Raw genomic sequence first — 16,769 nt, forward strand, 5'->3', positions numbered from 1 at the left:
AAACTCGAGCCCAAAATTTTTTTACAGCCAGACCGGTACCTTATGCGATCTGCCCAGCCGTCGAAGCAGAGCTGGAGAGTTTGGAACGTTCAGGAGTACTGTCCAAGGTAGACTGGAGCGAGTGGGCTACACCCATCATCCCTGTGATGAACAAGTCGTTGAGCAGCACGCCTGGGGAACCAAGGAAGGTTCGCATCTGTGGGGACTTTAAGGTAACAGTGAACCCAGTCCTTCACACCGTGCAATATCCACTTCCGCGGATTGAAGATATTTTCGCTTCGCTATCTGGAGGGAAACGCTTCACTAAGATTGATCTGGCCCAGGCGTATCTGCAAATGGAGGGAGAAGAAGCATCAAAAAAATACCTCACAATCAACACCCATAAAGGTCTCTACCAATACAACCGGCTGGTATTCGGGGTAGCATCAGCTCCGGCTATTTGGCAAAGGGCAATAGAACAAGTCCTGCAAGGGATCCCAGGGACCCAGTGTTATTTGGACGACATCCTGGTCACGGGCGAAAATGACAGTGATCACCTCGCCAACCTGGAGCAGGTGCTCACTAGATTGAAGGAATATGGGCTCCGAGCTAACCGCCCCAAATGCGAGTTTTTAAAAAAACAGATCTCGTATTGTGGCCACGTTATCGATAAAGAGCGGTTACATAAGTCCCCAGAAAAGATTGAGGCAGTAGTCGAGGCTCCAGCACCGGAAAACGTGTTACAACTGAGGTCGTTCCTCGGGCTGGTAAACTACTACCATAAGTTCTTGCCAAATTTGTCTACAATACTACACCCACTGAACACCCTACTGCAAACTGGGGTGCCATGGAAGTGGAGTGACGAATGTAAACGAGCTTTCCAGAAGAGCAAAACACTAATCACATCGAAAGAGGTATTGGCCCATTTCAACCCAGCACTACCAATTCGGTTGGCGTGTGATGCATCACCCTACGGCATTGGAGCGGTGCTGTCGCACAAATTCTCGGACAGCTCAGAGAGGCCAATAGCCTTTGCGTCACAATCACTAACCTCAGCCGAGCGTAACTAAGCCCAGATTGACAGGGAGGCCCTCCGCCTAGTGTGGGGAGTGAAAAAGTTCAATCACTATCTGCACGGGCAGAAATTCACCTTGCTGACTGACCACCAGCCTCTTGTCTCCATTTTTAATCCGAAGAAGGGCGTTCCGGTGATGACTGCACAACGACTACAAAGATGGTCACTCTTTCTAGGGGCGCACCACTATGAGATTGAATATAAGGGCACAAAACCGCATGGAAATGCTGATGGGCTATCACGCCTGCCACTGCCTACTGCGGAGGAAGCACCAGCAGTGGATCCTGTCGAAATATTTCATTCGACTATAGTTGAATACCTACCGGTAACTAACGCTCATATAGAAAAGGAGACCCGAAATGACCCGACACTGTCTCGGGTATATGATTTGACGGTGAAGGGATGGCCAGCACATGGCGACTCACTGTTGCCAGCATTCTCGACAAGGAGAGAACCACTGTCAGTGTGCCGGGGGACCTTGATGTGTGGATCCCGAGTTGTAACTCCACCCAAGTTAAGGGACAGAGTGCTCAATGAGCTTCATGAGGGTCATCTGGGACGGGTAAAAATGAAAAGCCTTGCCAGGGCTTATGTGTGGTGGCCGGGAATCGATAAACAAATTGAGGACCTGACCAAGAGCTGCTCAGGATGCCAGAAAGTCCAAAATGCACCATCACGTGCCCCTCTACACCCATGGGAGTGGCCCTCATCTCCATGGCAACGGGTGCATATTGATTTTGCTGGTCCATTCATGGACTCAATGTTTTAATAGCCGTGGATGCGCACTCGAAATGGCCTGAGGTCATCAAAATCACCACCACGGAGAAAACTATTGCAGTCCTACGGACCATTTTTGCCAGGAACGGCTTGCCAGAACAGATTTGCTCCGATAACGGACCACAGTTTGTGTCCGAAGAGTTCCGGAGGTTTATGCAGAAGAATGGGGTAAGGCATTACACATCCGCCCCGTATCATCCAGCCACAAATGGATTGGCTGAGAGGTTCGTACAAACCTTTAAGAAGGCAATAAAGGCTATGTACAATGACAACATTCCGCTGCAGCATAAGGTGGACAATTTCCTGTTCACCTACCGGAATGCGACACATGCAGTCACCAACCAGGCCCCGGCCATGATGTTCTTTAACCGAAGGTTAAGATCTCGCCTGGATTTGCTCAGACCAAACGTACGAAGAGATGTTGAGAGTAAGCAATTCCAGCACATCCATGAGAAGCCAACAAGGAGCTTCAATGTAGGGCAACCAGTCTTGGCCCGCGACTACCGAACAGAAAAATGGCAGCCAGGAACGATATGCACACGGCAGGGCCTACTAATGTACAGAGTGGACGTTGGGGAGAACATCGTGAGACGCCATGCTGACCAGATCCTAGAGTCACAGGAACATGTCAACCCCATGCCTCGCCCATACGTACCTGGTGAGGAACCCGACGTACAGGTCGCATCTACCCCAGAAACAGTAGCATCGGAAGCTGATGACCCAACCGACGACAGGGTGCCAGAATCGCCTCCGCACCAAGAGCGAGACACTCGGGAAAGGCGCTATCCAGAAAGGATCAGGAAGCCTCCCCAAAGACTGAATATATAAATGGACTATTTTCAGCTAATGTTGTATGTTAAAAGTGTTAATTCTAATTAGTTTGATATTTAATTGTTAAATGAGTGTTATGGTACTGTTAATCTAAAAGGGGAGGAATTGTAATGTATATACCTTTAAGGGGGGAACTACTTTTTATAGCTCATGTATACTGTAGTACCGGCAGTGACCACACCTGTATATAGCACTGAGTAGTAATCTGTACAGTTCAGTTCCAGAGTGAGCCACGTTGAGTAAATACCTGTTTTACCGTTCTCCTGCAGTCTTGTGTCTTACTACTGACGGACACAACACTGATCCAGTAATGAATTTGGTTCAGTACACAGCATTATGTGGCTGGTAGTGAATATCATCATTTGCTGACTGATCGGGTTCAGCATCCAGGAAAGATGCTGACTGGTGCTGATTCTACAGAGATCACCGATGATGTCTACTGAGTGTTTCTTTGTGTACTTGACTGACAGATCCAAAATGCTGCATCTCTGCAAGGATGTGTTCAATTATTCCAAAGTCACATTTCTCCTATCATGTTAGGAGAGATCTTAATTGGTGGTGTAGGAACGGGAGTTCCTATCCAAAAAACGAAGTCCAACGCAGTGAAAAGAATTAATCAAACTTTAATGAACTCAATACTTTAACTTTTAACTTACAGGAACAGAGGTCAGCAGGTCTGTGTCTCCTCACAGCCTTTCTCCGAAAGCTCTTTCCAACTGCCATTTCCAACTGCCAACTGACGTCATGACGTCATCACGTTATCCGTGCCAACTGGAGGTCACGTGATCGGCGTCATGACGTCATCACGTGAAAATACAAGAAGCTGCACACAGCTTAAAGGTGCAGTTCACAACTGCACCACTGGGTGTCTAAAGGAATTATTACAGTTTATTCAATGCCTCTTGATGGCTCTGCCACAGTGGTATATATGGAGTACTTTACGTTTAAATCATTCTTTCTTCCCTCCCCAGTAATGTTCACTTTTAATCAATTGCTGTCATTATGGAAGTTAAAGTGATTATATCTGAAACTGAAAACTTACAAATCCATTGGCTGCTTGTAGTTCTGGGATATGTAGTGGAGCAAATAACTAATAATAACAGTAGGAGAACAATTGGGAAATAGCGAACACAATGTAGTCAAGTTCAATGTTAGAGTAGAAAAAGATATTGAAGATAAGGATGCTGGACTGGAAAAAAAGAAAGTTCAGCTGGAACTTAATACGAGGCATGTTATAAAAATAGGGCTAACAATATTGAAAAAAATCATGAGGAATATAGACAGTTTAGGTGAAAAGGGAGATTAGAAGGGCTGAAAGAGAAAGTTAAAAAACGACTAGTAGATAATACAGAAGACTTTTAAAGGCATGTAATAGAATAGCTAAAGAGAGGATAGGACTCAGGGATGAAGGAGGAAGTCTAATTGTGGAGGATGAAGGTATGGCGGCAATATTGGCACCTAATGTACGTGGGATCAGAGCAGATCACCTAATGTAAATAATCCGGGCAACATTTTTGGGGGTCCAGATCACGATCCAGACCTGGATCCCTAGATGCGCCCCACTTTGACCAGATGGCAGGTCGCTACACCTGCTTTTACTTGGCTTGACACTCTTTCGGTAAGCTGGGGATGAGGAAACTCCTGGTTTGGGAGTCCCATCCCTCAGCCACATTGCCATTTGTGCTGCTGTCCTAATTGCCGGTGAAGGGTTGGACTCAGCCTATCTGGGCCCTAGCCTAATTGTGACACTTCTGCCACTGTTCTGCCAGAAGGGACACAGATTTTCAGCCCTGTTAAATATTTTGCAATGGTTTTCACAAACAGTGCGAGAAGTGTGAATGTGGGTTTACTACAGCAGGGTATGAAACAATTGATAGAACTAGCTGGAAAAGAAATTGATTCTGATTAAAATTTGGAGAGCCGAGGGTAAATAATTCACTGGGCCCTGATGGCATGTTTCCTAGGCTGTTGAAAGAAGTAAGAGGAAACCAATAAAGGCTCTGGCCACAATTTCTCAATCATCTTTAAATATGCAAATTATGCTGTTGGACTGACGAATAGTCACCTTAGTTCAAGAAAGAAGACAAGGATAAAGCATGTAACTATAGACAGTCTAACTACAGTTGGAAGAAAACTGATTGACGCATAATTTGAGATAAAATCTAAAAATTTGCTGACAACACAAAAGTAAGGGATTTGGCAAACAGTAAGTACTGCGAAAGGCTTCAGGAAAACATAGGTAAGTGGAATGGATAGACAGTTGGCAGATGCAGTTTAATATGGATAAGTGTGGGGTATTCATTTCTGGAGAAAAAACAAGTAATTGGAGTATATGCTTGATGGGAAGACACCGACTGTATGGATAACAGAGAGAGATTCAAATATCTAATTCCCTGTAAGTGCAAATTCCAGGTAAAGCCATAAAAAAGGCCAGTAACATTTTAAATTATATAAATGGGTGAAGAAGTAATTATAGATTTATACAAAACATTGGTTAGGCCACAGTTAAAGTACTTTGGCTCATAATTTCTGCGGAGCTGCTCCTACTTCTCTGCCATAACTTCCCTCCTTTCCCCTAGCGCACCGGACAAAAACTTCCTGCCCCAGCCCTGAACTCACATCTTTCTCTAGTTTCTCTCCAATCTTCCCTCATGCCCTCTCCGCGCTCATCTTGTCCATGAGACCCACCTCCTGCTCCCGCGACCCTATTCCCACTAAACTACTGAGCACCCTTCCTGGCTCCCATGTTAGCTAATATTGTTAACGGTGTTCTCTCATTAGGTACTGTACACCTCTCCTTCAAATCTGCCATCAATCACCCCTCTCCTCAAAAAAATTAACCTTTGACCCCTCCGTCCTTGCAAACTGCCATCCCATCTCCAACATCCCTTTCCTCTCAAGTCCTTGAATGTGCTGTTGCCTCCCAAATCCGTGCCCATCTTTCCTGGAACTCCATGTTTGAATCCCTCCAATCAGATTTCCGCCCCTGCCACAGTACCAAAACTACTTTTATCAAAGTCACAAATGACATCCTATGTGACTGTGGCAAAGGTAAACTAACCCTTTTCACCCTTCTTGACTTATTTGCAACCTTTGACGAGGTTGACCACACCATCCTCCTCCAACGCCTCTCCACTGTTGTCCAGCTGGGTGGGACTGTCCTCAGCTGGTTCCATCCTTATCTATCCAATCGTAGCCGGAGAATCACCGACAATGGTTTCTCTTCCCGCTCCTGCACTATTACCTCTGGTGTCCTCCAAGGATCTATCCTTGGCTGCCTCCTATTTCTCATCTGCATACTGTCCCTCGGCGACATCATCCGAAAACACAGCGTCAGTTTCCACATGTACACTGACACCCAGCTCTACCTCTCAACCCCTCCACTGTCTCTAAATTGCAAGGCTGCTTGTCTGACATCCAATATTGGATGAGCAGAAATTTCCTCCAGCTATATATTGGGAAGACCGAAGCCATTGTCTTCAGTCCCCGCCACAAACTCTGTTCCCTAGCCAGTGACTCCATCCCTCTCCCTGGCAACTGTCTGAGGCTGAACCAGACTGTTCACAACCTTGGTGTCCGATTTTTGACACCGAGATAAGCTTCTGACCACATATCCACGCCATCACTAAGAGCGCCTATTTCCGCCTCCATAATGTCGCCCGACTCCATCTCTGCCTCCGCTCATCCGCTTCTGAAGCCCTCATCCATGCCTTTGTTACCTCTAGACTTGACTATTGCAACGCACTCCTGGCCGACCTCCCACATTCTATCCTCCGTAAACTTGAGCTCATCCAAAACTCTGCTGCCCGTGTCCTAACTCGCACCAAGTCCCATTCACCCATCACCCCTGTGCTCGCTGATCTACATTGGCTCCCGGTTAAGTTACACCTTGATTTTTAAAATTCTCATCCTTGTTTTCAAATCCCTCCATGGCCTCGCCCCTCCCTATCTCTGTAACCTCCTCCAGCCCTACAACCCTCCGAGACATCTGCGCTCCTCCAATTATGGCCTCTTGAGCATCCCCCACAGCCTCCACTTCTTGCATGCCACAGAGTTGCAGGGTGTGGGGAGTTATTCCACTCCATGGCAGTGGGTGTTTGTGCACCAGCTCTCAATTATTGTTGCTTCCCTATTTTCTTCTTTACCATGTGTGTTTAACAATCCTGTAAACTGACTTTACAGTCCTGTTGTTTAAAAGTATAGCCAGGTATTTGCATGACTGTACTTGTTTTTTTATATATATATATATATGTTTGTACAACCTTCACAAGTTGTGCTTTTATTTTGTTTTTTCACAGCAGAATGGTAATTTTCTCCTGGCTACTTATCGATGCCAAGCAAATACTACCAGGTTGGAATTAAAGGTACTATGAATTGGTAAAGATAGTTTTCCCTGACTAATGAAAAGAAGATTCCATAATTAAAGCTCATGACTGCACCATTTTTGATCAAGTATTATGAAAATCTAACCAATCAATAAACGCTCCCTTTCATCTTGAATCTGTTTCACTCATCTTTTTCTATATCTTGCATCTTTTCATAAGCCTGACGGCGATGACCTTTGCATATCATCCAGCATTTTCCACTTTATTCAATTCTTTTATTAGACATTCCCAAGCTATTAAATCATTCACAGCTTCTGTTTGCACTAGTATTTGGTACTTAAGAGGGGTTCATCTACCTTCCCTTTCCATTTTGGGTTACAGCCAGCATTAAAATAACACTTGTGGGAATATCTAGGCTGGGTCTATTCCTGTAATGTTAATGCACCTTCTCGCTTTCAAATGCTGACAGGCCTTCTGTGTATTTCCAGAGTGTTTTTTTATTGCAGAGTTTCAGCTTTTTAACTTTTTACTTTACATCTCTTATGAATACCATTTTTGGAAAAATATTTAGTTTTAGGTCAGACGTTAAACACCTGCCATCTCAGGTGGACGTAAAAGATCCCATGACATTATTTGAAGAAGAGCAGGAGAGTTCGCCTCGTTGTCCTTGCCGATATTTATCCCTCAACCAATGACATTATAACAAATTATCTGGTCATGAACTCATTACTGTTTGTGGGGCCTCGCTGCATGCAAACTGGCTACCACATTTCCTACATTACAACAGTGACTACACTTCAAAAGTACTTCTTTGGTTGTAAAGCACTTTAGGACATTCTGAGGTTGTGAAAGGCGCTATATAAATGCAAGTCCTCCTTTTAGTCTCCTTAAAGAGTCTCAAAAAATGGAAATGGGGCACATTTAATAGATTGAAATCTTTCTTGGAATATTGAATTAGATTTGTTGCACAACATTTAGGGTTTGAGTAACCAGGTTCAGATTTATGTATAATTGTGAAAAAAAAATACACTTTTACCAGGATACTTGTTTCTCCAAGACTGCCACCTGTGTTAAGAGACATGTTTATACTGAACGTGACAAGATCAGATTTTCTATTTCTTCTCCCCAGTCCTAAAAAAAAGTATTGGAGACTTGAGGATCAATTCGATATACCACTGTGTAGCAGTTCTAACTTTGTGATTTCAAAGGCACAGCTGGAGCCTTTCCAGAGTGTAAATTTCCTCTTCTTTCTACAGATTCGTTCCATTGAAGGACAGCACGGAACACTACAAGCCTACATTACCCCACGTCTCCAACCTAAAACCTGCCAGGTCCATCAGTATCAGATCAAACCGCTCTCGCTTCATCAAAGGACACATGTTATTGATCACAACAGGTAGGTTGATAAAGTGCTCAGTAGAAGTGACTGGAGTGCGAGCAGCATTAAAAGCTTTGAGCTTTTATGAGAGATAAACTACTTCCATGAGCCAGCATCTTCTCAGCTGCATGGATTTTTATTGCAGCTTTCATTGCAGCCTTTGAAGTAACAGTAGAAATTGGGTTTCCAGTATGCTTTATGAAGTGTAGTATTTCACCGTATCAGATGGGCACCGCACCTCAGGAAGGCCTTTGAGGGAGTGCAACGCAAATTCACCAGAATGATACTAAAAGGGTTAAATTATTAGGACAGGTTGCATTGACTAGGCTTGTATTCCTTTGAGTATAGAAGATTAAGGGGTGATCTAATTGAGGTGTTTAAGATGATTAAAGGAATAGACAGGGTAGAGCGCGATAAACTATTTCCTCTGATGGGTGAGTCCAGAACAAGGGGGCATCAGGCCATTCGAGGATGATGTCAGGAAGCACTTCTTCACACAAAGGGTAGTGGAAATCTGGAACACTCTCTTCCCTTTCCCTCCCCCATCCAAACAGCTGTTGAGGCTAGGTCAATTGAAAATTTCAAAACTGAGATTGATAGATTTTTGTTAGGCAAGGGTATTGAGGATTACTGAACCAAGGCAAGTAGATGGAGTTAAGATACAGATCAGCCATGATCTAATTGAATGACGGAACAGGCTCAAGGGGCCTGTTCCTATGTTCCGAGATCCTTCAGTGCGTGACAACTTTGGATGGTTTGATGTGCTTTCTACAGTTTTAGATGTTTTCTAGTCCTGTGTTTCCATAGATACATTTCAAGTGTTCTTTTGTTCTTTGAAGAAAAGAAAAACCATAAATAAAAGGTTTTGAAAAAATAATAGTCTTTCTTTTGCATTTGCATGGTATTGCAATGCTGCAGTGACTTTGATTGTTTTTTGCTTCACTCAGGCTACAAAAGTACTTATAAAAATATTTTTTTTCCTGTTTAAAAACATGCAAGTGGTTTTCTGAGTAGAATAGCTTCTGATTAACAGTACACAGGCCTCAAAGTATGCTCCATTTATATTAAAATGGTATTGGAGGTCCACAGTAAAGTGCTAATGACATTCTAGTGGTGCTTAATGGTCTAGAGGGAGGATTTATTGGAAGACTGAGCCCTGTCATCAGTTACTGGTAAGTAGAAAGTCAGTCCATTTAACTTGAATGGCTCACTTATATATATGCTGCCTATAGTGCAATTGAGCTGTTCAGATCAGGAGGGTCTCGGGTTTGATACTCAGTCAGTGCTGAGTTAGCTGATCTTACCAAGAATGGTCTTAGGAATGCTATAATTAGCTTCAGTGCCATTGGCTAGGGAGGGAGAAAAATATATTCCTGCTTCTGATCACTGTTAAGTGACTCCCGTCAGAATGTGTGTGTGTGTGTGTTTGGATATCAGATGAGAACAGGATCAGCCTTGCTCTGGTATCTTCCGTGTTCAAGGTCTGCTTACACACATGAAGAATGGCTACTTGGGCATGATACAGGTGCCCATGGAATTGTGTTCTGACATGAACTTTCAGGATTCAGAGGAGGGCAGAATAAAGTGCCAACATACCTGAAAAAATTCCCCAAAAATACAACTGATAAAAAGTAGCCAGTAAAAGTGACTTTTGTAAGGTGCTGTTGGCTGATCTGAGCTGGAGCTGCAGTATCGCTGCTACAGTTGGCCTCAGTGTCTTTAGGTTTGGATAGGGAAAAATTGGCCAGGGTTTTTTATGCAATGACTGCTGTTGAAAGTATGCATATTTTGTGTGGTGATTGGGTAAGGACAGCATCGGTTGTGACTGTGCTGCCCCTACACAATTGAGTGGGCTGCTGACATTCGCTGTGTAGCCTCACACTTGAAAACAACATTTGATGAATTGTACCCCAGCGTATGTCACTATCTTCAGAAGAAAGAGGGCAGTAGCAGAAAATTAGAGGGGGAATATCAATGTAACACTCTATGGTAGTTATTTTTGCATTTTTCCTCCTTTTCTGTAACTCAGGCCAGTGAATACACTGACGCTAACAGGACAGTTCAGCTTTGCAGAAATTCATTCCTGGGTTGTATTCTGTCTGCCTGAAGTACCAGATAAAGTTCCAGTGGGTGACAACGTCACATTTTACTTTCAGAACACATTTCTGGATACACAATTGGAATGTTCCTACAAGTAAGAGAAATGACTATACTGGCTGGATATCATTGTTGATTTATTCATTGATTAATAATCTAGATATTGAATGTTTTAATAATTTTAAAGAAGCTGAACTTTTAAACTTTTATTAGCCAGTGACATAAGTCTTAGTTTGCCATTACGATCTATATTTAACTCTTCAAACAGTCAGAAAGATATTATCAATTACATAATCTAAAATGACAGCGTGTTATGATATCGAAGCGCACCTGTACAAAATAAACGAATTGTTTAGAACTGTCTTAGGCTGGAGTTATATGGCAATGAGTACAAGCTCAAACTAGTGTAGCACAACATGCTGGAAGAAGTCTCATACCTCAGGACTTCAGTGTGCTTAATACAGGAAACTTCGCGATATCCGGCACCAACGGGACCGAGCTGCTGCTGATCTATCAAAACTTCCGGATAGACCAGCGCTAATGTTGAAGGATACGGAGGTTTTCATCTCCGTATCTGACAACAAACACTGTTGCTTAGCAACAGCTTGTAAACACTCGGCCCATACCTCGGAAGCGTCTCTGAAGCTGTTGCTAAGCTACAGAGATGCTTTCCAGAGCCTGACTGTTTTATAAAAAAAAAAATGCTAGGAGAAGAAAAAAAACCTAACCAAAACGACGGCTGATTTCTGCCATTAGATCGAGGTTTCCGGACATGCAACCTCCGGATAAACCAAAGTTTCCTGTAGTCTCCTGAGTTATACTGGCACTTTTGCATTAATGTGCATTAAAAGCCACTTTGGATCAATGCAAAAGTGGCAATATCACTGTGCCCGTTCTTATAACCGAATCACAACATCCCTGTGACAAGCAAGAGGCTTTTGGAATTGTAGTAGAAGTTCCACGCAAGAAGAACCAGATCTACACAGCATAATTTAAACAGCAAAAACAAAGTATAATGTTCAGGGTCAGAGAGCAATGATTTCAATCTGGAGACTTTTAGCAACATTTCCTGATATTCTGCCAAGCCTGTCAGTTTGCAACAGTTGGTAGCCTCTGATATTATGGGTTCAAGCTCCAGTCTAGAACTTGAACACGTAATCACTATACTACTGAGAAGGAACTGCAGTGTTAGAAGTGTCATCCTTTGGATTTTCCAGCACGTTAGTGGCACACTCAGTATTTTGCCACAGTTGAAGACAATCTGTGTTGTCAGATTGTTTGCCCGATATCCAGTCCTAGATGAGCAGAAATTTCCTCCAATTAAACATCTGGAAGACTGAATCCATTGTCTTCGGCCCTCACAACAAACTCCATTCCCTAGCCATCGATTCCATCCTCTTCCCCGGCCACTGTCTCAGGCTGAACTAGACTGTTCGCAACCTCAGCGTCCTATTTGACCCTGACCTGAGCTTCCGAACACAAATCATCTCCATCACAAAGACTGCCGACTTCCATCTTCGTAATATCGCCTGTCTCCGCCCCTTCCTCGGCCTATCTGCTGCTGAAATCCTCATTCATGCTTTTGTTACTTCTTGAATCAATTATTCCAATGCTTTCCTAGCCGGCCTCCCATCTTCCACCCTCCATAAACTTAAGGTCATCCAAAACTCTGCTGCATGTATCCTAACTCGTGCCAAGTTCCATTCATCTATCACCACTGTGCTTGCTGATCTATATTGGCTCCCAGTCCAGCAACGCCTCATTTTAAAGGTTCTCATCCTTCTGTTCCAATCCATCGATGGCCTCGCCCCTCCCTATTTCTGTAACCTCCTTAAGCTCTATAACCCGCCAGAACTCTACATTCCTTCAACTCTGACCTTGTGTGCATCCCTCATTTTCTTCTCCTCACCATTGGCAGCCATCTGGGCCCTAAACTTTGGAATCCTCTCCCTCTACCTTCACCTTTCTCCTCCTTTAATACACCCCTTAAAACCTACCTCTTTGACTAAGCTTTTTTTCAACTGTCCTAATGTCTCGGTCTTTGGCTCGGTGTCAAATTTTGTCTGATTACGCTCCTGTGAAGCACCTTCGGACATTTTACTCTTTAAAGAAGCTATATAAATGCTGGTTGTTGTTGACTTGAAAAAATCTACTATTGTACATCTTTATGTTCAGTAAATTTGAACAATAAATGCAGTGAATTGCTTTAAAAAAAACACTTGCATCTATGCTTTCTTCCATCTAATTAGTTTTGCTAACAATGTTTCCGAAAGCTATTCACAGGGATTTTCCTTGTGTCATTTCTGGGTCTGTTGTAGACTAATTGATAGCGATTGATTGCTTTGATTATTCAAAAACCCCATTATCATTGTATCATGCATCTAACAGGATAGTAGAAGGCGAACTAGATGGACCTTGTTTGTTTAGCAATTCCTATGTGACTGGTATTGTGTTATTGAGACCAATCCTCCCAGCCCAACTCTGCAGCCAGCCTTTTCATACATAAAAACTTAGCAATTTGTAATGTTTAGTTTATCATCCTCAGCATCATACAGAAAAGATTAATAATAAAGAGCTCTGTAATGCTATAAAAATGATTTTCTTGGGAATTATATATTGAACACCAGCTTTTTAAAATGAACTATAAACTGTTTTATTTTGCAGTGGTTTTTATTTTATTATTAATTACCCATCACAAGGATATAGTGTATGAAAACAATGTCATCAACACTATTGGGACTTAATTAGCTACATTTGTATATTGTTTGTTCAGACATCTGTTTCAATCTTCTGTCATATAAAACTTTTATTATCTTTGTCCACGAGCAGCCCCAGGGGGAAATGAACTGGGCTATGTAAAGTATATTATTTATTAAATCAGTATCAATTTGTTGCAGAATAATAACCTTGTTCTCTGAGTTACTCTGGTTTCTTTCTGATAGATTTACTTTTGAGGAGACTTAATCACTGTACTTTGAATTTGTTTTTAGAAAAGGTGAAGGAACTTTTAAATCTGACAACATCTCTACCATTTCCATCCTGAAAGATATATTAACAAAAGAAGCTACAAAAAGAAAAATCAGTCTCAACATCTCATATGGTGAGAACCAACCTACAATTTAATTCAGGTCCTAGAATTTAATCATTTATTAACTGTTTTTCCTGAGGGGTATGTGTCTTCTTTTTAAAGATGTTAATGAGGAATCGATAAACTACACGCTAAAATTAATCCATCCCAAATTGGAACATCAGTTGCTGTTAGCCAAAAAGGTTCAGCTGATCGATGCTTTGAAGGTAAGTTGCACAAATAATATAACAAACAAGCTGAAAAAATCAGTTCATAAGCAAGTCTTTTGAGCAGACATGCCCTATAGCCTATTCTCTCTCTCTCTCTCTCTCGCACACACAAACAAAACGGATGTGAGTCTAGGAGTAGTACACTGCAGCAGTCTTTTCAAATGCAGTGGCAGGTTTGTGTTGTATTGAATGCTTCCAAAAGAAAATAATTTTTGATAATGTAGAAACTTACTTTTTATCAATTAAAAAAGAAATCTTAACAAGTTGAGTTGCAAAACCAGATTAGATTAGGTTAACTTTCCAAGACTGATTCCTGGCTCTGCTAAACTCTGTTAAATAAAAAATAAATAAATGAAGTACCCGTATTGGACAAGAACCCACCTTCCGTAATCGAGTGTAGTTGCTCATATAAATGCACTTCCTGGAAACGTGTGCTGTGCTTAAGGTTGCCGTGTGTCCTGGAATGGAACACAAATCTCCCGGGCACTGCTTCTAACGGCCCGGGAGAACTGCCCCATTTCAACTTTGTGCCTCACAGCCGCAACCACTCCATAACATCACCCCTCTGCCAGTATAGAGAGCTGGCACTTACTCAGGAGTGTTGTGTAACGATAGACTCTGGAACGGTACCCATGGATTGGCGGGTAGCTAATGTTACCCCACTATTCAAAAAAGGGGGTAGAGAAAAGGCGGGGAATTATAGACCGGTAAGCTTGACATCGGTAGTGGGGAAAATGCTAGAGTCCATTATAAAAGATGTAATAGCAGAGCACTTGGAAAGCAGTGACTGGATCGGACAAAGTCAACATGGATTTACAAAAGGTAAATCATGCTTGACTAACCTACTGGAATTTTTTGAGGATGTAACTGGTAAAATAGATAAGGGAGAACCAGTGGATGTGGTGTATTTGGACTTTCAGAAGGCTTTCGATAAGGTCCCGCATAAGAGATTAGCGTGCAAAATTAAGGCACATGGGATTGGGGGCAAGGTATTGACTTGGATAGAGAACTGGTTGGCGGACAGAAAGCAAAGAGTTGGAATAAACGGGTCATTTTCTGAGTGGCAGGCAGTGACTAGTGGGGTACCGCAAGGATCGGTCCTAGGACCCCAGCTGTTCACAATATATATTAATGATCTGGACGAGGGAATTGGATGTAATATCTCCAAATTTGCAGACGACACAAAGCTGGGGGGGGGAGGATATGCTGTGAGGAGGATGTCGTGAAACTCCAGCACGATTTGGACAGGTTGGGTGATTGGGCAGAAACATGGCAAATGCACTATAATGTGGATAAATGTGAGGTTATCCACTTTGGTGGCAAAAACAGGAAGGCAGATTATTATTTGAATGGTAATAGATTGGGAGAAGGGGAAGTGCAAAGAGACCTGGGTGTTCTTGTACACCAGTCGCTGAAGGTAAGCATGCAGGTGCAGCAGGCGGTTAAGAAGGCAAATGGTATGTTGGCCTTCGTAGCAAGAGGGTTCGAGTACAAGAACAAGGATGTCTTGCTGCAGTTGTACAGGGTCTTGGTGAGACCACACCTTGAGTATTGTGTGCAGTTTTGGTCGCCTCACCTGAGGAAGGACGTTCTTGCCATGGAAGGAGTGCAGCGAAGATTCACCAGGCTGATACCTGGGATGGCAGGAATGACGTATGAGGAGAGATTGTGTCGATTGGGCTTATACTCACTGGAGTTTAGAAGATTGAGAGGGGATCTCATCGAAACCTATAAAATTCTGTCAGGCCTGGACAGACTAGATGCAGGAAGGATGTTTCTGATGGCCGGGGAGTCCAGAACCAGGGGTCATAGTCTAAGGATAAGGGGTAAGCCATTTAGGACTGAAATGAGGAGGAATTTCTTCACCCAGAGAGTGGTGAACCTGTGGAATTCTCTGCCACAGAGGGCAGTGGAGGCCAGTTCATTAAGTATATTCAAGAAAGAGTTGGATATATTTCTTAAGGCTAAAGGGATCAAGGGATATGGGGAGAAGGCAGGGACCGGGTACTGAATTTGGATGATCAGCCATGATCTCATTGAATGGCGGAGCAGGCTCGAAGGGCCGAATGGCCTACTCCTGCTCCTATCTTCTATGTATCTATGTGTTATTTCAGTAATAGCATTGCTATCTTCTGGATGCTTGGATTAGCAAGTCTGGGAGGTTTATATTAGGATTGCCATCGGCTACATTTCGGGTACCATAAGCGTAAACTAGCACTGACACTAATATAAAAACACCTATAAGGTACTAGAGAGATGAGCTTCGATGGGTTGAATGACCTTTTCTCATTTTTGACTTTCCTTATGTTATTTTTTCTGTTCTCTTTACCCCCTTTGTGCCTTTCTCTCCTGCCTCCTCCCCTTTTTGTCACACATTCATGCCATCTTTCATTTCTCCCCTCTTGGGTACTTTGCCCCACACAAATCCCTACTCCACCCTTTCACTATCCCTCTGTCTTTTTACTCTCCTGCCTGAATTCTTCTTGGATAAGCCCATAGCTACCTTCCGTGCCTCCGAAGGGCCCATCGAGGTACTCATAGAATCTTACAGCACAGAAGGAGGCCATTCAGCTCACCTTGCCTGTGCCGGCCCTTTGAAAGAACTATCCAATTAGACTCAGACTGGGACTTAAGGGCGGGGGATGGGAGGGGGGTGCTGGTCGGGAGATTGAGATTGGAACTCGGGGGTGGGGTTAGGGAGATTGTGACTGGAGGCGACCAGGAGATTGGGGCAGGGAGAGAGAAGGAAACTGGACTAGGGGTCAGGACAGTTGGAGCTTGGGTGGGGTGGGGGGGAAAAAAAAGGAATGAGGTGAGTTGGGCTGGGCTGGGCTGGGCGTGGGCCCCGGCATTTCCTGCAGAGCCAAGAGCAGCAGCAGCAACATGGTGAGTGGGTGTGGGGCCAAGAGAGGAGCAGCCATTGAAGGGCTGAGTGAAACCTGGCGACTTTATTGTGAGCAAATAGTGAAAGATTGTTTCCATTGGTAGGAAAATGAGGAACAAGGGGACA

General features: G+C 43.3%; 1 protein-coding gene across 3 annotated transcripts in view; it reads left to right on the forward strand.

The window, feature by feature from the left end:
- The window catches only part of bbs7 (Bardet-Biedl syndrome 7), a 73,884-nt gene that overhangs the window by 48,862 nt on the left and 8,253 nt on the right, over positions 1-16,769 (forward strand). For 2 of the 3 annotated variants that reach the window (XM_086009826.1, XM_086009845.1), the window contains 5 exons: positions 6,961-7,026; positions 8,244-8,383; positions 10,395-10,559; positions 13,453-13,562; positions 13,653-13,756. In XM_086009826.1, the coding sequence (XP_085865952.1) occupies positions 6,961-7,026; positions 8,244-8,383; positions 10,395-10,559; positions 13,453-13,562; positions 13,653-13,756 (585 nt within the window). The remainder of the gene's footprint in view (positions 1-6,960; positions 7,027-8,243; positions 8,384-10,394; positions 10,560-13,452; positions 13,563-13,652; positions 13,757-16,769) is intronic. The other variant, XM_086009836.1, reaches the window with a different exon arrangement.

Source organism: Somniosus microcephalus, chromosome 2 (genome assembly GCF_052327205.1).
Source record: "Somniosus microcephalus isolate GS21.2 chromosome 2, FLI_Smic_1.0, whole genome shotgun sequence".
Classification (NCBI taxonomy): Eukaryota; Metazoa; Chordata; class Chondrichthyes; order Squaliformes; family Somniosidae; genus Somniosus; species Somniosus microcephalus.